The sequence below is a fragment of the Eretmochelys imbricata genome, chromosome 3 (genome assembly GCF_965152235.1).
Source record: "Eretmochelys imbricata isolate rEreImb1 chromosome 3, rEreImb1.hap1, whole genome shotgun sequence".
In the NCBI taxonomy this organism is placed as follows: Eukaryota; Metazoa; Chordata; order Testudines; family Cheloniidae; genus Eretmochelys; species Eretmochelys imbricata.
In genome coordinates this window covers 199,167,509-199,186,275 of record NC_135574.1, presented here as the reverse complement: position 1 = coordinate 199,186,275, position 18,767 = coordinate 199,167,509, and the positions used below count along the sequence as shown (strand labels likewise).

The window sequence follows — 18,767 nt, the reverse complement described above, 5'->3', positions numbered from 1 at the left end:
GGACTTAATCCCTACAGACTCTGAAGGTAGAGGCTGTGAAACTTCGGTCCTGTATTTGTTAAGAAGGCTGAAATAAAACCTACAGAAAATTAATCTGGCTGGAAACTACCTTCCCTGGATTCTGTGAGAGAGTGCAAAGCAGAATTTTTCCAGGGAGGGAGTGGGCTTAGCTCACACAAGCCTGTGCCCAGCCAGAGGAGGGCACTATAAGGGAGGCTCCAATCCTTTACACCCAGTAAACCATTAACTCTTCCTTTAGGTATTCTCTTCACTTTTAGTCTCCATTTTTTCTTGGTTTGTTTCTGGATATTCAATCTCTAAGGACCTGATTTTTGCACAAATTTATGCATGTGCTTATTTTTACACACTGTGAGTAGTCCTACTGAAGTCAATGTGGGAGGTTAAACATTTATACAGTATTTGCAGGATTGGGGTCAAAATTAGGTTCTCTCTTAATAAGACACTATCAATGTCTTTTCATGTACTTTAAAACATCTAATAAAGTTGTTAATATAATGGCTGCAGTTGTAACTTATCACTCTACCAAAATGATGCAAACATACAAATCACATTTTAGAATTCTCCACCTTGTGTCTTGGGTTTTTTTTGTACCACGTTAATGTTCAGTAATATCTTAATGAAACTTTATCATCTTTTCACAAAGTAAATGAACGTTTGTTTTAAATTGTGTGTGTGTAACCCAAACCTACTCTGTCTGGTGGCTAGGCCACATACAGAAGTACATGAGCCAGCTACAGCCTTGGCTAACAGACCAAGGTCTTTTAGCTCAGGCAGTAGAAGCTCATGGTTTTTAGATTCAGAGATCCCCACTACCATGTACTTGTTATTCCTGGGGGAATTCTGCATGACTGTGTACACACAATTCATGTCTGGTGCAGAACCTTTTTTCCCCAGAGAAAATACATTCTGCCCCAGAAATGCTGCAGTTGTGCCTTTTGCCCACCAGAGGCTGCTGTGGTGCCATAAGTCAGCAGCATACTTCTCCCACCCACACCCAACAACCTTCCAGGCTCCTTCCCACTTCCTCAGCTCCTCCATTACCCCTGACTCCCCCAAGCCATTGCACCGCTTCTGAGAGGTGCAGGAAATATATTTCTGTCTTGTAATTTAAATTACTCAAGTTCTGTATTAATCTGCCTATTTGTGGTTTAAAAACAAATTGTCTGTAACAATAAAGGCATACTTGCTGACAGGTATTTTGAAATAAACTACCAAAATAATTGAAACTGGCATGATTACACTGTGTTATCTTGACAAATAAAATATACAGAATTTTGAAGAGTTTTTAATTTTTTTTGGTGCAGAAATCCTCCAGGAGTAACTTGTCAGAGCAAACACTGTTTCTGTGAAGCATCTAACATCCTTTTGAGCACTATAAAATAATCAAAGAAATTCTGAATATAGTACAAAAGCAGTGTGTTTAAAAATAAAAATCAGTTTTGTTCCAGATGCCTTGAAGCCAAATTATGCCTACTTGAAGGTACTAGCAAGTGTCTGATTTAAACTGATAAACTTCTTTTGAATCACTGAGAATGTATGAGTTCAAGTTTCTCATGTGGAAGCTTCTTCCTGATGGCACAAGCTTCAGCTCAGCATGAGTGAGGCCCATGCTCTCATAAGCAATCCACCTTAGGAAAAGTTTACAAGGATACAGTGCACTGCCTGAGGCCATATAGATTGGTAGATAGGTGCTACTGCAATCGTCGGGTCTGAAGACCAGCTGAGTCAATGGCAGAGCACTCTCCCATCAACTGCAGTACAGGCAGTCCTCAGCTTTGTTGATTGAGTTATGATGAACAGCACTTACAGCACTTCTACACTGACACCCTGATTCAACTTACAACTATAGGTTTTGAGTTTACAAAGCTTGGTTCCGCAGTGGAGTAGATTGCAGGTTCGACTTACGACGCAATTGTAAGGAACCAATTGTGTTGTAAGTCTGAAGACTGTCTGTACTCCAGCTCCCCGAGAAGGGTAATGGAAGTTGGTGGAAGAGCATCTCCCATTGACACAGCGCAGTGCAAAAAACCACAGTAAGTCGAACTAAGCTACATCGACTTGAGTTACATTATTCACACTACTGAAGTAGCGTAACTTAGGTCAACTTACCGCGGTAGTGTAGACACAGCCAGTTCCTAGCATCCTGCCTACAATTATCGTAGAGACAGGGTAAGTTAGGTAATATCTTTTGAAAGCTTGTCTCTAACCAGCAGAAGTTGGTCCAATAAAAAATATTACCTCCCTTAACTTGTCTCCCTAATATCATAGGACTAACATGGCTACAAACATATACGTCCATTCAGGTTAGGCCTTTCCCTGTATGCTTGATATTAAAAGGTCCTAAAGATCCTGCTTGGATTGAAGTAAAACTTTATAACACCCACCTAATTTTTGCTTTGATACAGTACCTGTATTGCCCACCATGAAAATGACTTGTCTAAATGTCTGGCTGCTTGCATAGTCTAGTGTAGAACTGTGCTGAGATAAGCCAGGAATTTCCATTCTCTGGGAATAACTGATACCAAAGCCTTCTAATTCAGGATTTTCCTTGTTTTTCTCCTTTCTCAGTGAAACTTGCTATTTAATAATGATCTGAGACAAGAAAAATTTAGCTGGACTAGGGGCTGGAATTTCCCCACCCTTTTAACTGAATTTAATTCTTTTAAAATACTTCCACCAAAGTGACTAAAATCTATCTAATCTTGACAATATTGTATTTAAATAATTTGTTCTCTACAGCCTGAGAATCTTGTTCATGCATATATATCTTTTACCTCCAGGTGAAATTATACTTGCATGAGATGGTTGAGTTGCAGCACTTTCTATTTTCTCTGGAAGGTTTTTTCATATTTTGAATATGAAACATTACTAGATCATCTTTTCTTAAGCTTGCGTAAGTCTATTAAAACCAATTTTGCTGTTGGCATTAAACCAGCCCTAAGCTGAAAGAATAGCTGTGACCCTTTGGAAAGAGGCAAAGAATTTATTAGGAGAAGCATTGTGTCCTCTTAGCAATGCCACAGTAAATTTATCTTTTTGTTCACTCACATGTCTAACATGCATCATCATCAAATGGCAAAAGCTAATGGAATTGCACTCTGCTGTTCCATATTTTACAGGAACTATTTCAAAGAGGCAAGATTATGTAAACTTACTACAGTACTGAAATGAACATTAAAGTCACACAGTTAGAATAATCAAAATTAGGTTTCTGATATGCCATTAATTTAGTAGTTGTGCGGCTTATAAATGTTATAATACACTTTTTGACACTAGATTAAGCTGTGCATTCTTCCAGAAGAATAGGAACAGAAAATACTATATATAATCAAAAAAACTGATGTTGGCTATTGTTGAATGTGAATTTTACCTGCTACATCTAGATGTGACATACAGGGTTGAGGACTGCTGTAGAGCTGTTCTGTCAGCTCTACATTGATTGAGGAATCTTATGACACTTGGAGTTGTCCCTAGGGGGCTATTACGATCCTCTTTATGCAAGCAGAGCAGCATAGAGGGGCAGAGGTTACAGAGAATTGGGCTCAATACAGTTTTACATAGCTAACTTCTGCTTGTCCAAATAGCTGGTTCCTGCTAGTACAAAACACTCATCAGGGAGAAGCTATTCCATTAAATGTCACACAGTTCCTTTAACTGATATTGTTTGATTAAAGCCATTAATTCAAGAGGACAGAGATTCTAAAAGAAATACTGGATTAACATATCTTTTTGGGACAGGAAAAGGTACCTGAAATGCAATAGGGTTTTGTTAACAAATGGAGGCTACCAAATGGAAATTACCACCATTTACTAGCTACAAGATGACATCCCCAAAAAATTATTGGAGGCTTTGAACTTGACGGGTCAGATGTTCAGCTGCTATAAACCAGTGTAGCTTCATGGACTTCAAAGTCTCTAGAAAGCTACAAGGGAAGAGTTAGACCAGGGGTGGGCAATAATTTTTGCAGGGGGGCCACTCCACGCATTTTGGCAAGTTGTCACAGGCCACACATTTCTACTATATTAATGGAGGGGGTGTGGGGTCTGGGAGTTGGGGTGCAGGAGGGAGCTCTGGGCTGGTGCAGAGTGTTGGGGTGCAGAAGGGGGTAAAGGCTCTGGGAAGGAGTTTGGGGCTCCAGGCTGGGGTAGGGGATTGGGGTGCAGGAGGAGGTGCAGGGTCTGGGAGGGAGTGTGGGTGCAGGAAGGCGTTCTGATCTGGGGCAGGGGATTGGGGTGTGGGAGGGGGTGCAGGCTTTGGCTGGGAGGTGCTCACCATAGGTGGCGGCAGGCCGGAGGCGCAGCAAAGCTCACGCAGGTTGCCTGCATGCCATGGACCCATGTTGCTCCCGGAAGCGGCTGCAGCCAGCTGCTGCTGGCACATATCTGTGCACCTCTTGGGGTCTCTGGGCACTGCCCACAAGCACCGCCCTTGCAGCTCTCATTGGCCAGTTTCCAATGGGAGCTGTGAGGACAGTGCTGGAGGCGGGGACAAAACACAGAGCTGCCTCCCTCACTCCCTGCCAGGGGCACGCAGAGATGTGCCAGCAGCAGCCAGCTGCTTCTGGGAGTGGCTTGGGGCCATGGCAGGAAGGCAGCCTGCCTGAATTCCCTACTGCTCCGTGGTACTTTTAGTGGCACAGAGATTGTGAGGGGCAGCCAAAGAGCCTGGTGGCCTGGACAGAAATGTTAGATGGGCCGGATCCAGCCCACAGGCTGTATTTTTCCCACCCCTGAGTTAGACAGTTGTCTTGTAACCAATATGTGCTGGCTAACCTGGTAAAAAGGAGCCACAAAGCAGCCACAGTGCCCCTTCATGATACTCTTAGTAAAGAGACCTGTTTAGGTAGGTGCAGAGCTCCTCCACACCCTCCCAAGAAACCCCAAGTCAGAAAGCTTGTTAAGGTGTAAGGAGGCATGTTAAAGGTGTTCTGTCATGGCTCAGCACACAAGAGAAAACTAGGTTTCAGAGTAGCAGCCGTGTTAGTCTGTATCCACAAAAAGAAAAGGAGTACTTGTGGCACCTTAGACACTAACAAATTTATTTGAGCATAAGGTTTCTTGAGCTACAGCTCACTTCATCAGATGCATGCAGTGGAAAATACAGTGGGGAGATTTTATATACACAGAGAACATGAAACAATGGGTGTTACCATACACACAGTAACAAGAGTGATCAGGTAGGGTGAGCTATTACCAACAGGAGAGGGGGAAAAAACCCTTTTGAAGTGATAATCAAGGTGGGCCATTTCCGGCAGTTGACAAGAGCATGTGAGGAAGGGGGGTGTGTGTGTGTGGGGAGGGGGGAAGGATAGAAACAAACATGGGGAAATAGTTCTACTTCATGTAATGACAAATCCTCATCTTTATTCAAGCCTAATGTAATGGTGTACAGTTTGCAAATTAATTCCAATTCAGCAGTCTCTTGTTGGAGTCTATTTTTGAAGTTTTTTTTTTTTTTTTTTTTGTTGAATTGCCACTTTTAGGTCTGTAATCGAGTGACCAGAGAGGCTGAAGTGTTCTCCAACTGATTTTTTGAATGTTATAATTCTTGACATCTGATTTGTGTCCATTTATTCTTTTACGTAGAGACTGGCCGGTTTGGCCAATGTACATGGCAGAGGGGCACTGCTGGCACATGATGGCATATATCATATTGGTAGATGTACAGGTGAATGAGCCTCTGATAGGGTGGCTGATGTGATTAGGCCCTATGGATTCTAATCTCTCCCAGAGCTGAAAAATGGCTAAAAGAATTTTACTGAAATGTTCCAAAGTGTTCAATTCTAGACAGAAACTAGGCATAGAAATTATCAACTAATAAAATAAGAGATTGACACTTGACTTCAGAAACATAAATTATAATGGAAATTGTTTTGCAATCTTAGTTATGACAACCTACTATAAGAATCTTTAAAAAAAAATTTAGGATGCAGAGTTCAAATGCAGAATTCTGGTACTGTTTCATAAATTGTAAGAGTCTCCCATGTTGAACATAATATTTCTCTTGCTGCTGTTTGTCTTAATGTTTACCAATCCAGAAATCAGTTTTATTTCTCAAATGTATTCTAAGCAACGTCCACAGAAAAAGCTGAATTATTTAATAAATGAACATTACTTTCAGACTGATCTTCAGATAAGAAATAAGTATATTGCTTCACTTGAAGAACGGCTACAAAAGCAAATATGATTCAGTATAAAATAGACAAGTCTTTAACAGAAAAAGATTAGAATTGAAAGGAGGTTTATGAAAACATTTCTCTCTGTAACAAAACCATAAGCACAATACAATTTCTTCCAAATAACTTTTTATTTCAAGTAAAAATATCAAAGTTCAACTAGATTTCTGCACAAAATGGGCTAACATTTCAAGAAGTGCACTAATAAAAAACTTATCCAGGCAAATTTAATAAACATATTTTACACATACCACAGCTGCAGCTTTAAACTCATAATTGATCACATTTGGTAAGTATCTGCCAATTATGGGTGCTTCAGTTTTGGGAAGTCCAATCTGAGATTGCTAGAGTCAGATCTGGTACCCATTGAAATCAGTTAGGATCCTTTCCATTGACTTCAGTGGGCACTGAATCAGGGAACTAGAACCTGACTGTCAGAAGTGCTGAGTACTCACTTCATTTTAGTGGGGGATGCAGATGTTCAGCAAATCAAGCTCAAGGTGCCTTCATATTGGACCTCAACTCTGAGAAATCCAAAATCAGTGGCCACTTTTCAAAATTTGTTTGCATATCCTCATCCTAGAACAACCCTACATGGGTTTCAGGGATTCTCCCCCCCCGCCCATCACTGGTATAAGACTAGTGCAGGGGTAGGCAACCTGTGGCATGCGAGCTGATTTTCAGTGGCAGTCACACTGCCCGGGTCCTGGCCAAATTTTAATTTAATTTTAAATGAAGCTTCTTAAACATTTTAAAAACCTTATTTACTTTACATACAACAATAGTTTAGTTCTCTATTATTGACTTATAGAAAGAGCTTCTAAAAACATTAAAATGTATTACTGGCACGCAAAAACTTAAATTAGAGTGAACAAATGAAGACTCAGCACACTGCTTCTGAAAGGTTGCGGACCCCTGGACTAGTGCAGGGAAAGGCTTTCTGATCTTGAAAGCATTTGCACTAGTCCTTCAAGTGTTTCTACACTTAGCATGTTGCAAGACATCAGACCTTAAAGTTGTATGATTCTGATTACTATCTAGCTTCTTCCCCACTTTAGGTGCACCATTAATGTGGTAGCAAAATGGGGATCTCCAACTATCTCATGATAGAATACTTTCTAAATCTAATGTTTTCTGAGATGTTGGGCTTAAACATTCGCTCTAGTGTTTCAGTGCTGTTCTGTCAGTGGTCCACGACAGAACACAGTGAGTCCCTGGCCTCAGACTAGTGTAAATTCCTTATTTAAAACATTTTACATTGATTAAAAGAATAATAGACAATGTCCATATTTCATGATGACTACACAGCATAGTCTGCTTGGGAGGAAAACCCCCAAGCAATTAACCCACAAACTCCATCTTGAGACATACTTACCTGTTTTGAAACATTTTTTTCCTTATGGTTTTCAAAACTTTTTTCTGTTTCTGAAAATAAGAAAAGCCATCAGAACATCTATTTTTTATTATTTTAATTTCTGATCAAACAGAATGTACTCTTACATATAGAGACACATTTTGTTATTCTTTTAACTGAGTCTTTGCAGATAATTCTAACATACCAGTATCTCAGTAGGGTCCTAGTTAGATTATATGGACAATGTCAGAGATGAAATTCAACTGTGCATGCACACCACAGACCCCTTATACAGAGCTTCAGTTACAAAGGCTTCCAGGCTTGGTGCAGGGACTACTGTAGGGGCTGGAGGAGATCACCTTTACTACAGGTTAGGAGGTAAATTTAAGTGTAGTGTAATTCTGCAGGACTCCATGACAGCTCTTCCAGCTTCTGGGCTGGAATAATGGATGTCACCTCCGCAGCTCCCTACATGAGTAAGCATGAACTGAATTGCCTCTCTGTTTTTCAGGTTATTTGCAGGTGGTAGCACTGCAGGCTAACCACAATCATGTCACTATTTCAGTAATGTTGAAAAAATCCTGTATTTTCTTTAGAAGGAAAACTGTCTGACCTTTACATTTATAATATGGTTCTATCAGGAATGGGTCCCCATTGTGATACTCTCTAGAAACAGATAGGATAGGGGAAGAAAGGAAAAGTGTAAAGGTGATAGTGTTATAAGAGAACTGGATTTGATAAAACCCACAGCCATCTTGTGCACTTAGCCCCCATAAGCTGGAAATGAGAACCACAGTGTCAGGAGAAACCTGGCCTTGGCCCAGACAGAACTAACAGCTGTAAACTACAGTTTTACTAACTAAGATAGATAAAGTGAAAGGACAGATTCAGGAGAAGCGGTGGGGAGTGTGGAAAACTGATCTTTATTCTGGGTGCTAGTGTTTGTATGATTTTTCTGAGGTTACTTTGCTTAGAAGAAGAAGAAGAAGAATGAATTATTATTAGCTATTGCTAGGGAAATTTAGTCTAGTAGGGGTTATGCGTAATGTGCTCTGTTCTGAGAAAATCTATAGAATTTATGAGTTTGCTTTGGAGAAGCTTGTAAATTTCTTTTTTTTTTTAAAAAAACAACAAGGAGTCACTGACAAACTCCCCAGCAGCTAGGAGAGAGGCTGGCCACCGAAACCCTGCTGCTGTCGTTTGATACCACCTCAGACTTGGGGTAACTCTTTTTGTGGAGTCCTAAGACTATTTCCATTTTAGATGTATGCTTTGTAACCAATAAAAACAAGGATTTTTGAATGGAAGCACTCTTGTGTGTATCAATAATTTATTAGACAAGAGGTGCTGTGTCCCCCAACTGATTTATTTCCTGACACCGCCTGGAAAACCAAGATTAATTACCACAGCTTTGGGTTCAGATAACCCTGGGTAACAACAGGATCACAAAAAGAAAAGGAGTACTTGTCGCACCTTAGAGACTAACAAATTTGTTAGTTTTCTTTTTGCAAATACAGACTAGTGCGGCTGCTACTCTGAAATAGGATCAGTTACATACCAATACACAATTTATTGGATCTGAATTTAATTTTTTTTGAATCTGTAAATGACTTCACTAACTGTCCCAAAACGTAGGTAATATTATTTATCTGAGGTATTTTTGAAAAATAACTGAAAACATGGTTCATTCCCATTTACACTGCAAGACTGATCTGCGGACAAGGTCTCCTAAGCAGCAGAAATTAAAGTCTGTAGATGGGACCTTAGACTCTGAAAACTTACTCACTGACATTAATGGTAGGTGTCTGATAAAAGCTAAGTAAATGCAGTTTAGCACCTAAACTAGAAAATACAATTAATCTTCTTAACGGAAAGATAAGCCTCTTACACTTCTCCCTGGAAAAAAATCTTTAATTATTCCATCCTTACTGAATTGATGCTTTATTCCCCTATTTGCTAGTGTGGCTAGAAATGGGCATTTTAGCTAAGTGTAATTTGTGGTATTGGATATATGACTTACTATAAAGATGCCATTTTATGTTAAGATACATGAGCAAATATACCAACACATTTTTCTTTGTCTGGCAGGTGAATTATTATAATTTGATGGACCAAAAATTTGCCTGACAAAATGGATTAAAACCAATGAAGCTAAGGGAATGATTTCCTTATTTTTATCCTTCAGTTACAAAAGTCAACCAACTAAACTTGTAATTACCTGCCTAAAGCTTTATTTTATTTGCCCAAGACAAGCAAACTAGCAAATTATACATTTAACAGCAGAATAAATGATCAAAGGGATGTAACTAACTAATGCTCAATACCGTTTGCCACAAGGCATAATTTCATTACATGAAAACTGCACCCAGCAGTTTGAAAGTTCAAAAGGTAAAATGCAGTTCTTAGCATAAATAAAGTGGTGGGGGAGGAGGGAAGTACGTTAAGTTTTAAATTAATATTGGCATATTTGAAGGTAGCCGTGTTACTAAAAGCTAATATTGTGACACTAGCAGTGTCAAACCCCAAACGGAGCGAATGTAAACTGGTTTTCCAACATGATAGAAATACAGGTTAAACAGTCAGAAGTAAATATCTTATGCTTGCTATTTAAGAGCACAGTTCTACATTGGAATCCTTTAGCACGGACTTTGCGCCTGCACAGAGTCCCATGGAAATCAATAGGCCTCTACATGAACCCAGGAATCCACAGAAGCAGATCTTGATTCCGAATTTGGGTCAAAAAGACTTCATTAAAATATTAATTACTTTTATTATTATTTAAACAAGTTGTAAACTGATTTAAATGTTTGCATATCTCTTTTACAGTGCTAGTGTCACAAATTAAAACTTTTCTTTATAGAATCAGAACCAATAACTTTAATTATATGCTTCAAACTTTCAAAATTCTGGGCTAAGCAAAAAAGCTGTAACTTTCTTTTAAATTAGGGCAAAATTGGAGGAAGTAATCTGAAATTTCTGTCTTTGAATAGGTACTGTCAACAACTGAAAGTTAAAACTAAATGTTCAGTTACATTGGATAATATAAATCCTTGTGTGTGGCTAAAAAAAACTATAAAAACTAGTTGATAGTATCTAATTGGAATCATGTCTTTACCTTACAATTTGGGTGTTAAATTGTGATACACACAAATGCAAGGGGGAAAATAGGGCACTACAGTCATTTATCATGCAGTATAAAACTAACAGCTTTCTTCCTTTTTGTAGCATTTAATACAAATTTAACAGATTTAATTACAGATTTAATATTAAATGTAGAATTCTACACAACTCATTTAGCATATAACTTTTGGAATTAACAAACTTTTACAGGGAATCTGTACTTCAGAAGCATACTATTTTAACATGTTTTTATGGTGGCAGCTTCTAGTAATACTTTGACTGAGAAATGAATTTCTCTTTAAACATTGACAACTTTCTTGCAAAAAAGATGGTTTATTTATCTGTATTGTAACTGTTGCTCTTTGAGAAATATTCAGCTCAGGCATGCAGGCACCCAGCAAACTGAAGCCAGAGAACTTTACTTAGCAGTATCTGTCAAAGCAGCACCCACCCTTTTTGGCCCTTGTAGTCCCTCCCATGGCTATGTAAGGGCAGCAGCGCCACAACACCCCTCAGTTCCTTCGCACTGGAACCCACGGCTGGAGGCTCAGAGGATGGATCGTGGACTGCATGTCTGCACCCACATCTCAAAGAACAGCAGTTACAATACAGGTAAGTAACTCAACTGGAATTGCTCATGTCAGAGAAAGACCTTCAAATTTAGAGACTTGTAGGGGCCCCAATGAACTCCATTTTTTGAGTTGGAGTCAATGCTGACTTTGCTTTGTTCAAAATCTACTTCAGTCAATGCAAGAAGTCCACAGTGAAGTGGACATGATGGGGGATTTGTTCCTCAGATCTGCCAATCATCTATGTAGGGGAAGACATGAATTCCCCTCTGTCTGAAATAGGCCACTACCAGTCATGCATTTGGTAAAGATGCATGGGGTGAGTGACAGGTCAAAGGAGAGCACTGTGTACTGATAGTGTTGACTGGCAACAAGGAATCTCAGAAATTTTCTGTAGCCTGCGAAAACAACCATACAGAAATAGGCATCCTGAAGATTGAGAACAGCAGATGAGTTGTGATTTGATAGGGAAAGAATAGTAGCCAGGGTAACAATGTGGAATCTCATATACTTGATAGATTTGTTGAGACTGTGGAAATCAAGGATAGGTCTTACCTCTCCCCTGGACTTGGGGATCAGGAGGTACTAAGAGTAGAATCCCCTTCCCCCAATGAAAAGGAGGAACTTCCTCTGTAGTTCCCAGAGCACACAAAGTCTGGACCTGCTGAAGACGCAGTGCTCTGTGAGAAGCATCCCTGAAAAGAGATGGGGTAGTGGGATGGGAGGGCAGGATGGAAAGAAACTGTATAGCATAATATGATTCCACAGTCCTTCGAACCCATCTGTCTGTAGTTCTTTCCCAAGCACTGTAGAAGCAAGACTGCCTGTCCCCAAATTGAGACTTGGTTGAAATGTTGACAATTGGCATGTTGCTCTTGATATGAAAGACCAATATGCTGCCTCCCCAAAGATGGACTATAGGCTGGTTGGGTAAAACTAGACCCAGAAGATCTTCTCTGTGATTTCTCCTTTTCTGGAGAAGCATTGCTGCCTAGCGTGGTAGAATGACTAGCAAAAGTATTGCTGAGATCAATGCTGCTGGTGGTGGTGCTGACCCACAAAATAATATCTTTGTGGCCTGGGTGTAAACCCCCAAAGATGGTAAAGTATCTCAGGAGTCCTTAAAAATGTAACGTTGTCACACATCCACAGGTCTGGTGCTCTCGCATGGCTCTGGAACAGTGTCTGAAAGGACCCCTTTAGAGTGTTAACCCCCTTATGGTCCTGTTCTTTCACTGGAGTAAGCCCCTTGGCTTCACTGCCTCCTAGGTACAAACTTTTGAGCATTCAGCACCCATTTCACACTTAAATTGGCCACCTGAGGGAGACTTGTACACCCAACGGGAGCAATGCACCGTCAACCTCTTTAGACTGGAGTGACTCTCAGACAGTGTTGTAAAAACAGAAGGGTTTATTAGATGTCTGGAACATAGCATCAGGAATAGAAAGCTATAGCATAGTCCACCTGGGTCAGTCCTGAGCCCAGAGCCCCCTCTTTGTCTCCAGTCCTGAAGAGAATCTTGCTTCCAAAAACCCATACTATATCACATCCAAAGGGCCCCTCCTCCATCCTTTGTTCTGATTCCCAAGATAAACAGGTCACCTGGTCATCCTCCTTAGCTTTTTTTTTTTTTTTTTTTTTTCCCCCTCTCCCCCACCCTCCTGCTGGCCAAAATGGGCTGGTTTCCTGGAGAGGGGTTGGCAGTCTAGGTAGTTAGTTGCTAGGCACTAAATATCTGGGCCATTGTCTTTTGGGTTTGTCATGGGCATGAAGCCTCAGACAGCCAGGTGTCAATCACCTGGATCACTACAAAAAATAAACCACCCTTTCCAACCACCTAGATAACCATGCAGGACATAAGGGAAACTGAGGTACACACAGTATTCATACAAAATATTAGGAAAAAATCCCCCTTTGTCCAAAAAATCTCATCAGTTTTCTCGGGGGGAACTACCATCAAATGGTAAGCACTCTATGGCCTGAACTTCCAAAGCTATGCTGGAGTTCTGTAGCCATAAGGCCCTTCTCCTCATCACAGGTGAAGCTGTAAGTCTGAACAAAGCATTTGTCATGTCCAGTGCTGACTGTGTTTATATTTAAAAAAAAAAAAGTCTTGGCCACCAAATGGTCCTCTGCAATAAATGCCTGAAATTCTTCCCTGGAAGTGCTGAAAACGTTGTGTCACAATTTACAAAGTCCTATTTAAACAATAATGTTTGCTGGTTGGCAATGCACACTTGCCCTGAGGCAGTTGAATATACTGCCTGCCTCGCTCCCATCAGATGTCTCCTTTTAGACTTCAGGAGTAGACTTATACCTCCCCGTGCCACACTCTCATTTGCCACAGTCACAACCAGGGATTTAAAAGGTGCCTAACATCGTATGAGGACATAATATCTCTTGTCGGTATGCTTATCAACACTAGAGTATTCCACAGAGATTTGGCAGGTTCCAATATCACTTCATTTATAGGGAGAATGATTCTCTCAGGAGCTGAGGATTGAAGAATATCCACTAATGTATAGGCAGGGTTAAGACTTTTGTCACTGGTATGTTTAGTGAATGTCAAGGACAGGTTGTCGAGGTTCTTTCCCCACTCTGAACTCTAGGGTACAGGTGTGGGGACCTGCATGAAAACCCCCCTGAGCTTATTTTTACCAGCTGAGGTTAAAACTTTTCCAAGGTACAAACTATTTTACCCTTGGACTTTTTTTTTTTTTTTGCCACCACCAAGCATCTAACAAATATATAACAGGGAAAGAGCCTGCTTGGAAACGTCTTCCTCTCCCCCCCCCCCCCAAAAATCCTCCCCAAACCCTACACCCCCTTTCCTGGGGAAGGCTTGATAAAAATCCTCACCAATTTGCATAGGTGAACAAAGACCCAAACCCTTGGATCTTAAGAACAACAAAAAAGCAATTAGGTTCTTAAAAGAAGAATTTTAATTGAAGAAAAAGTAAAAGAATCCCCTCTGTAAAATCAGGATGGTAAACACCTTACAGGGTAATCTGATTCAATACATAGAGAATCCCTCTAGGCAAAATCTTAAGTTACAAAAAGACACAAAAACAGGAATATACATTCCATTCAGCACAACTTATTCTAACACATACCTAGCTAGATTACTTACTAAGTTCTAAGACTCCATTCCTTTTCTGTTCCTGGCAAAAAACACACAGACAGAGAACCTTTGTTTCTCCCCACCCCCTCCAGCTTTGAAAGTCTCTTGTCTCCTCATTGGTCATTTTGGTCAGGTTCCAGCGAGGTTATCCTAGCTTCTTAACCCTTTACAGGTGAAAGGGTTTTTCCTCTGGCCAGGAGGGATTTTAAAGGTGTTTACCCTTCCCTTTATATTTATGACACAGATCATGGGCTTCCTTGAATTTTTGTTTATTGCCCATGACCTTTCAATGATTTTCACTAAAAATACAGGGGAGGAAGGCTATCAGTCGGAGCCCTGCCAGGGGCTGAGCCTTGCCAGGGGCTGATCCCTGGCAGCTGCTCCAGCCCTGGTGCTGCTTCTGTGGTGGGGGCTCACTGCCACTGCTCCTGCCCCACAGGCTGACCCAGCCCTGGGGCTGCTGCTCCAGGGGCACCAGGGCTGACCATCAGCCTGCTGCTCCAGAGGCCCCAAGGGCTGCTGGCAGCTGCTGCTCTAATCCCACTGCTGTTCCTGGGTGGGCACTGACATCTGCTCCAGCTCTGCTGCTGCAGCTGGCTGAAGCCAAAGAAGTCAGGGAGGTCCTAGAAAATCATGGAATCTGTGACCTCCATGACAGAATTTATCCTCACTTAATGGTGTTCTTCGGAACAAACTTAACCTGAATACCAAATGATGATGATATTCATCTCAGGAGGTCATGATATGACTGAAAATCCTGCAGTAACAGAGATGAGGACTTGCACACCATAGCATTGTCTGGTGAAGAGGGAAGTGGAACCACCACAATCTCTTGTGGTGGCACATTTAACTGAATTTAAGGGTTCAGTTGCACCAGATCAAAGGGAGCTCCCTCAGCCTTCAGTTGTAGCACAGGTGACCCAGGTGGAGAGATCACTGGAGAAACAGGTGAACATACCCTGGGTGGAGTGGATGATCAGGACCTGGCCCAATGAAGAAACTTCTAGAGATTCCAAGGGGGCCACTCTGGACTACACCATGGGTGGCCAACAGGAGCTAGGCCAGGAGGCATTGTCCCTGCTGTGGGGGCATTACCGATCCCAGTACTGATGGCGATGCTCAGGAGGTCTTGATCTCTGAGAGAAGTACTGCAATGGAGAATGAAACATTTCCACATTCAATCCTGAAGACCCTACTGTAGTAGAAAGAGAGACTGAGATATGAGGCCTGGTGAAAGGCCTGAACTAAAAAGTCAGGCCCTACTGATATAAAGCAAAGTTAGTTGGTAACTAACCCTGTCAGAGCGTCAATATGTAACTTCTGCCTTATTCAGTGCACAGAATAGATAGTGCTCACTTAATGAGTGTTTCAGTATTTTGTTTTGTCTTCATAATTCAGTGTGCAGCCCACATTATTTCCTACATGCTATTCAAACCCTGCTCTAAAGACAGAATTATTAATTTCCTTATGGGCTTTTGTATGACACTTATTACTATAGCATCTGAATGCTTCACAAGTTTTAATGAATTTATTTTCACAATACCCCTCTGAGGTGAGGGGGTGGTACAGTCTCCATTTTACAGATGGGAAGCTGTGGCACAGAGATTAAAATAAAAAGTTTCCACTAACTTTCGATGCCCAATATAATACATCTAGGACCTGATTTTTCAGGGTACTTATATGTTCAAGGCACAGCTCCACAGAGTTCAGTTACAGCTGTGAATGCTCAGCATTGCAAATCAAGTCCTAGGTCTCAAGCTGGGCATCCAGAAAACGAGGAACACTTAATTAGTGACCATTTATCAGCTGGAAACTCTTCCCCCTGTGGGAAAGTGTACTCAGTGATAGAAAAAGAATTCTTGGCTGCCAAATGGGCAATCAAGAGCCTGTGGTACTACTACCTCCTAGGAAACAAGTTCACACTAGTTACTGATCTTGTTCCCTTATGTTGGCTGAATGTGATGAAAGAAACAAACCAGACATGAGATGTTGCTACAACCATATACCTTTCAGATACAGCACTGAGCAGGAACCTTGCCTCACAACACCATTTTTTCTGTCCAGGGAGGTAGCCTATGCTAGCCAAGGTAGGGCTTCAGTCTTGTGAGGAAGATATGTAATGGGGTCCACCAAGCCCCATATTGAACATAGAAGGGGAAGGAGAGTCCCTCCTGTTTACAAGCAAGCAGCTTGGAGCTTCCAGTCGTGGAGGCAGGCACCCACTGCTGCAACCAATAAAAGAAATAGAGCCTGCTGTAAAGGCAAGAGTGCAGAGAAGGAAGGGGAGGCAGAAAGGCCTGGGTAGCAAGGTGCTGAAAACCCTGCACCAGGCTGCCTCCAAACATCTAGGCAACTGGAAAAGATGACAAGCCTAGGAACTGAGGGGCTGACAGGCTCAAAGGAAGGTGAGGCTCCAAACACGGACCTCACCGGGAACAAACTAAGGGGCACAAGTCAGATGATGCTGAGGCCCCTTGTCATGGCTGTAACAGTCAGCAACCACGGAGAACAATAATATAGAGAGAGATTTTGATAGGTGCTAACTGATTACTATATTTTTAATTATAAATGCAGATTTAAAAGGAAACCATCAACTTGAATCTAGTTAGATTAAAAAGAACATGAGTTAAAAGTATTTTCAGGTACTACACTTGAATCTCATAGCCAATTTCAGTGTTGTTTTTTGTTTTTTATTTTCAAAATGTTTTTCTCTTCCCTGCTGCTGGGTGGAAATATTCACAAAGGAAATTTTGTGCAAAGTACTGTCAAATACACAGAATAAAGAAACTGAAAATGTTAGTTTAAAATGCCCCCATGTAGGAAAGAAAGGATGAGCCAAATAGTCTTTAGCAAAATTACTAAAATTGTGCAATTAGATCCCACAGGCATTAAAGTAATTTTTCTTCAGGGGGGGAAAAAAGGTAAACATCTGTAGAAATTGAAAAACACATGACGTACTGGCTGCATGCAGATGTAACAGCAATCAGGATTTTAAAAGCTGCAAATCTGGATACTGTGTGCTTAATGTAATTTGAGCATTAAAATTTATGTTGGCATAGAAAAATCTTGTTTTGTTACAATATGGTTGAAGTTAACCTGTGAATACTCCCTTCCAACATCTTGTATCAAACCAGTATTTTTAAAGAAAAAAATATCAGTGAGTCTGATCTGATCAAGGATACTTCTGTACAGACATGTAGCACTATAAGTATTAAGTGGAGCACTTGTGAAAGGCAATGATGTGCTTGTCCACCATAAGCTACACCTTAAGAAAAACTTTTTAAAAACTACAAATATTCAGTATTTGGGTATTCCTAAATTGATTGACATTGAAGACCTATCAATTAAAGATTCAACTTTTAGTTTTGATTGCAAATGACCTGTTTTAAACATTCTGCAGGCATATTGTATATTAAACAACCCCCCCCCCCAAACCCAACAAACAACCTTCTCTTACACTAACTAGAACGATTACAGTGTCTGATCCAAAGCCCTATGAAGGTCAGTATTCCATAGACTTCGGTCAGCTCTGCAGCAGGCCCACAGTCATTTTTGCAACTTTTTATAACAAAGACTTGATAATGAGAGCCGTCTGGAGATTAAAAAGTAATCAGTATGGGGGGGAGGGTGGAATCCATTTTTCATTATATCTCTAAAATAAGTCATAAATTAACACAGTAAGTTATTAGCTTGATCATGTGATTTTTTTCTCTGCATTTTAAGACCTCAGTATTATTTTCTGTTACACTTGTTTAATTGAAGATAAACTGTATTTTTACTAGGATAATGCAGTCTTTTGTTACTGTAACAGTGTAATAATAAAAACCAGAATTTGCTACATGTAGCCAAAGAAATTTGATTCAGATTTTGCAACGTGATACATTTTTGCTCCCTATCAATATCTTGTCAAGCTTTGTTTTTCAACATGTCTGAGTTTTAGTTTTTAAAGACATTTTGCCACTTTTTCACACATGCAAATTATTCATTTTATACCTCTTACAGAGATGTCCAATTTTTTCCTGCACTTAAGTATCTCATAATGCTCATTTTTGAAGAATTTATAACAGGACTTGATACCATTAAAATATTTTCTTTGTGATTTATTTCTGCATTTTTGCTTCTTAGACTACGTTTGCAGTTTAAAAGTAAATGGGGAAAATAAAGATTATCACAACATTCAACAATTTTTGGATGAATTATTTAAAAAGAGGAAAAGTCCAAATTCGCTAAATTGTTCATCACCTTTTAGGTTGTTCAAGACTGACGGAATGTTTCACTATCGAGAAGCCTGATCATGTAAAAACTTATGCAAATGAGTAATTTTGCTCAAATGAGTAAAGTTACTTATATGCATAAGTGTTTGTAGGATTAGACCTAAATATATGTATTTGACAGATATGCATTC

The 18,767-nt window shown here is 40.4% G+C and overlaps 1 protein-coding gene across 1 annotated transcript in view; it reads right to left on the bottom strand.

The window, feature by feature from the left end:
- SEL1L2 (SEL1L2 adaptor subunit of SYVN1 ubiquitin ligase) overlaps window positions 1–18,767 on the bottom strand; it is a 77,190-nt gene that overhangs the window by 55,821 nt on the left and 2,602 nt on the right. The window contains exon 2 of the mRNA XM_077812044.1: window positions 7,573–7,622. Coding sequence (XP_077668170.1) covers window positions 7,573–7,622 — 50 coding nt within the window. The remainder of the gene's footprint in view (window positions 1–7,572; window positions 7,623–18,767) is intronic.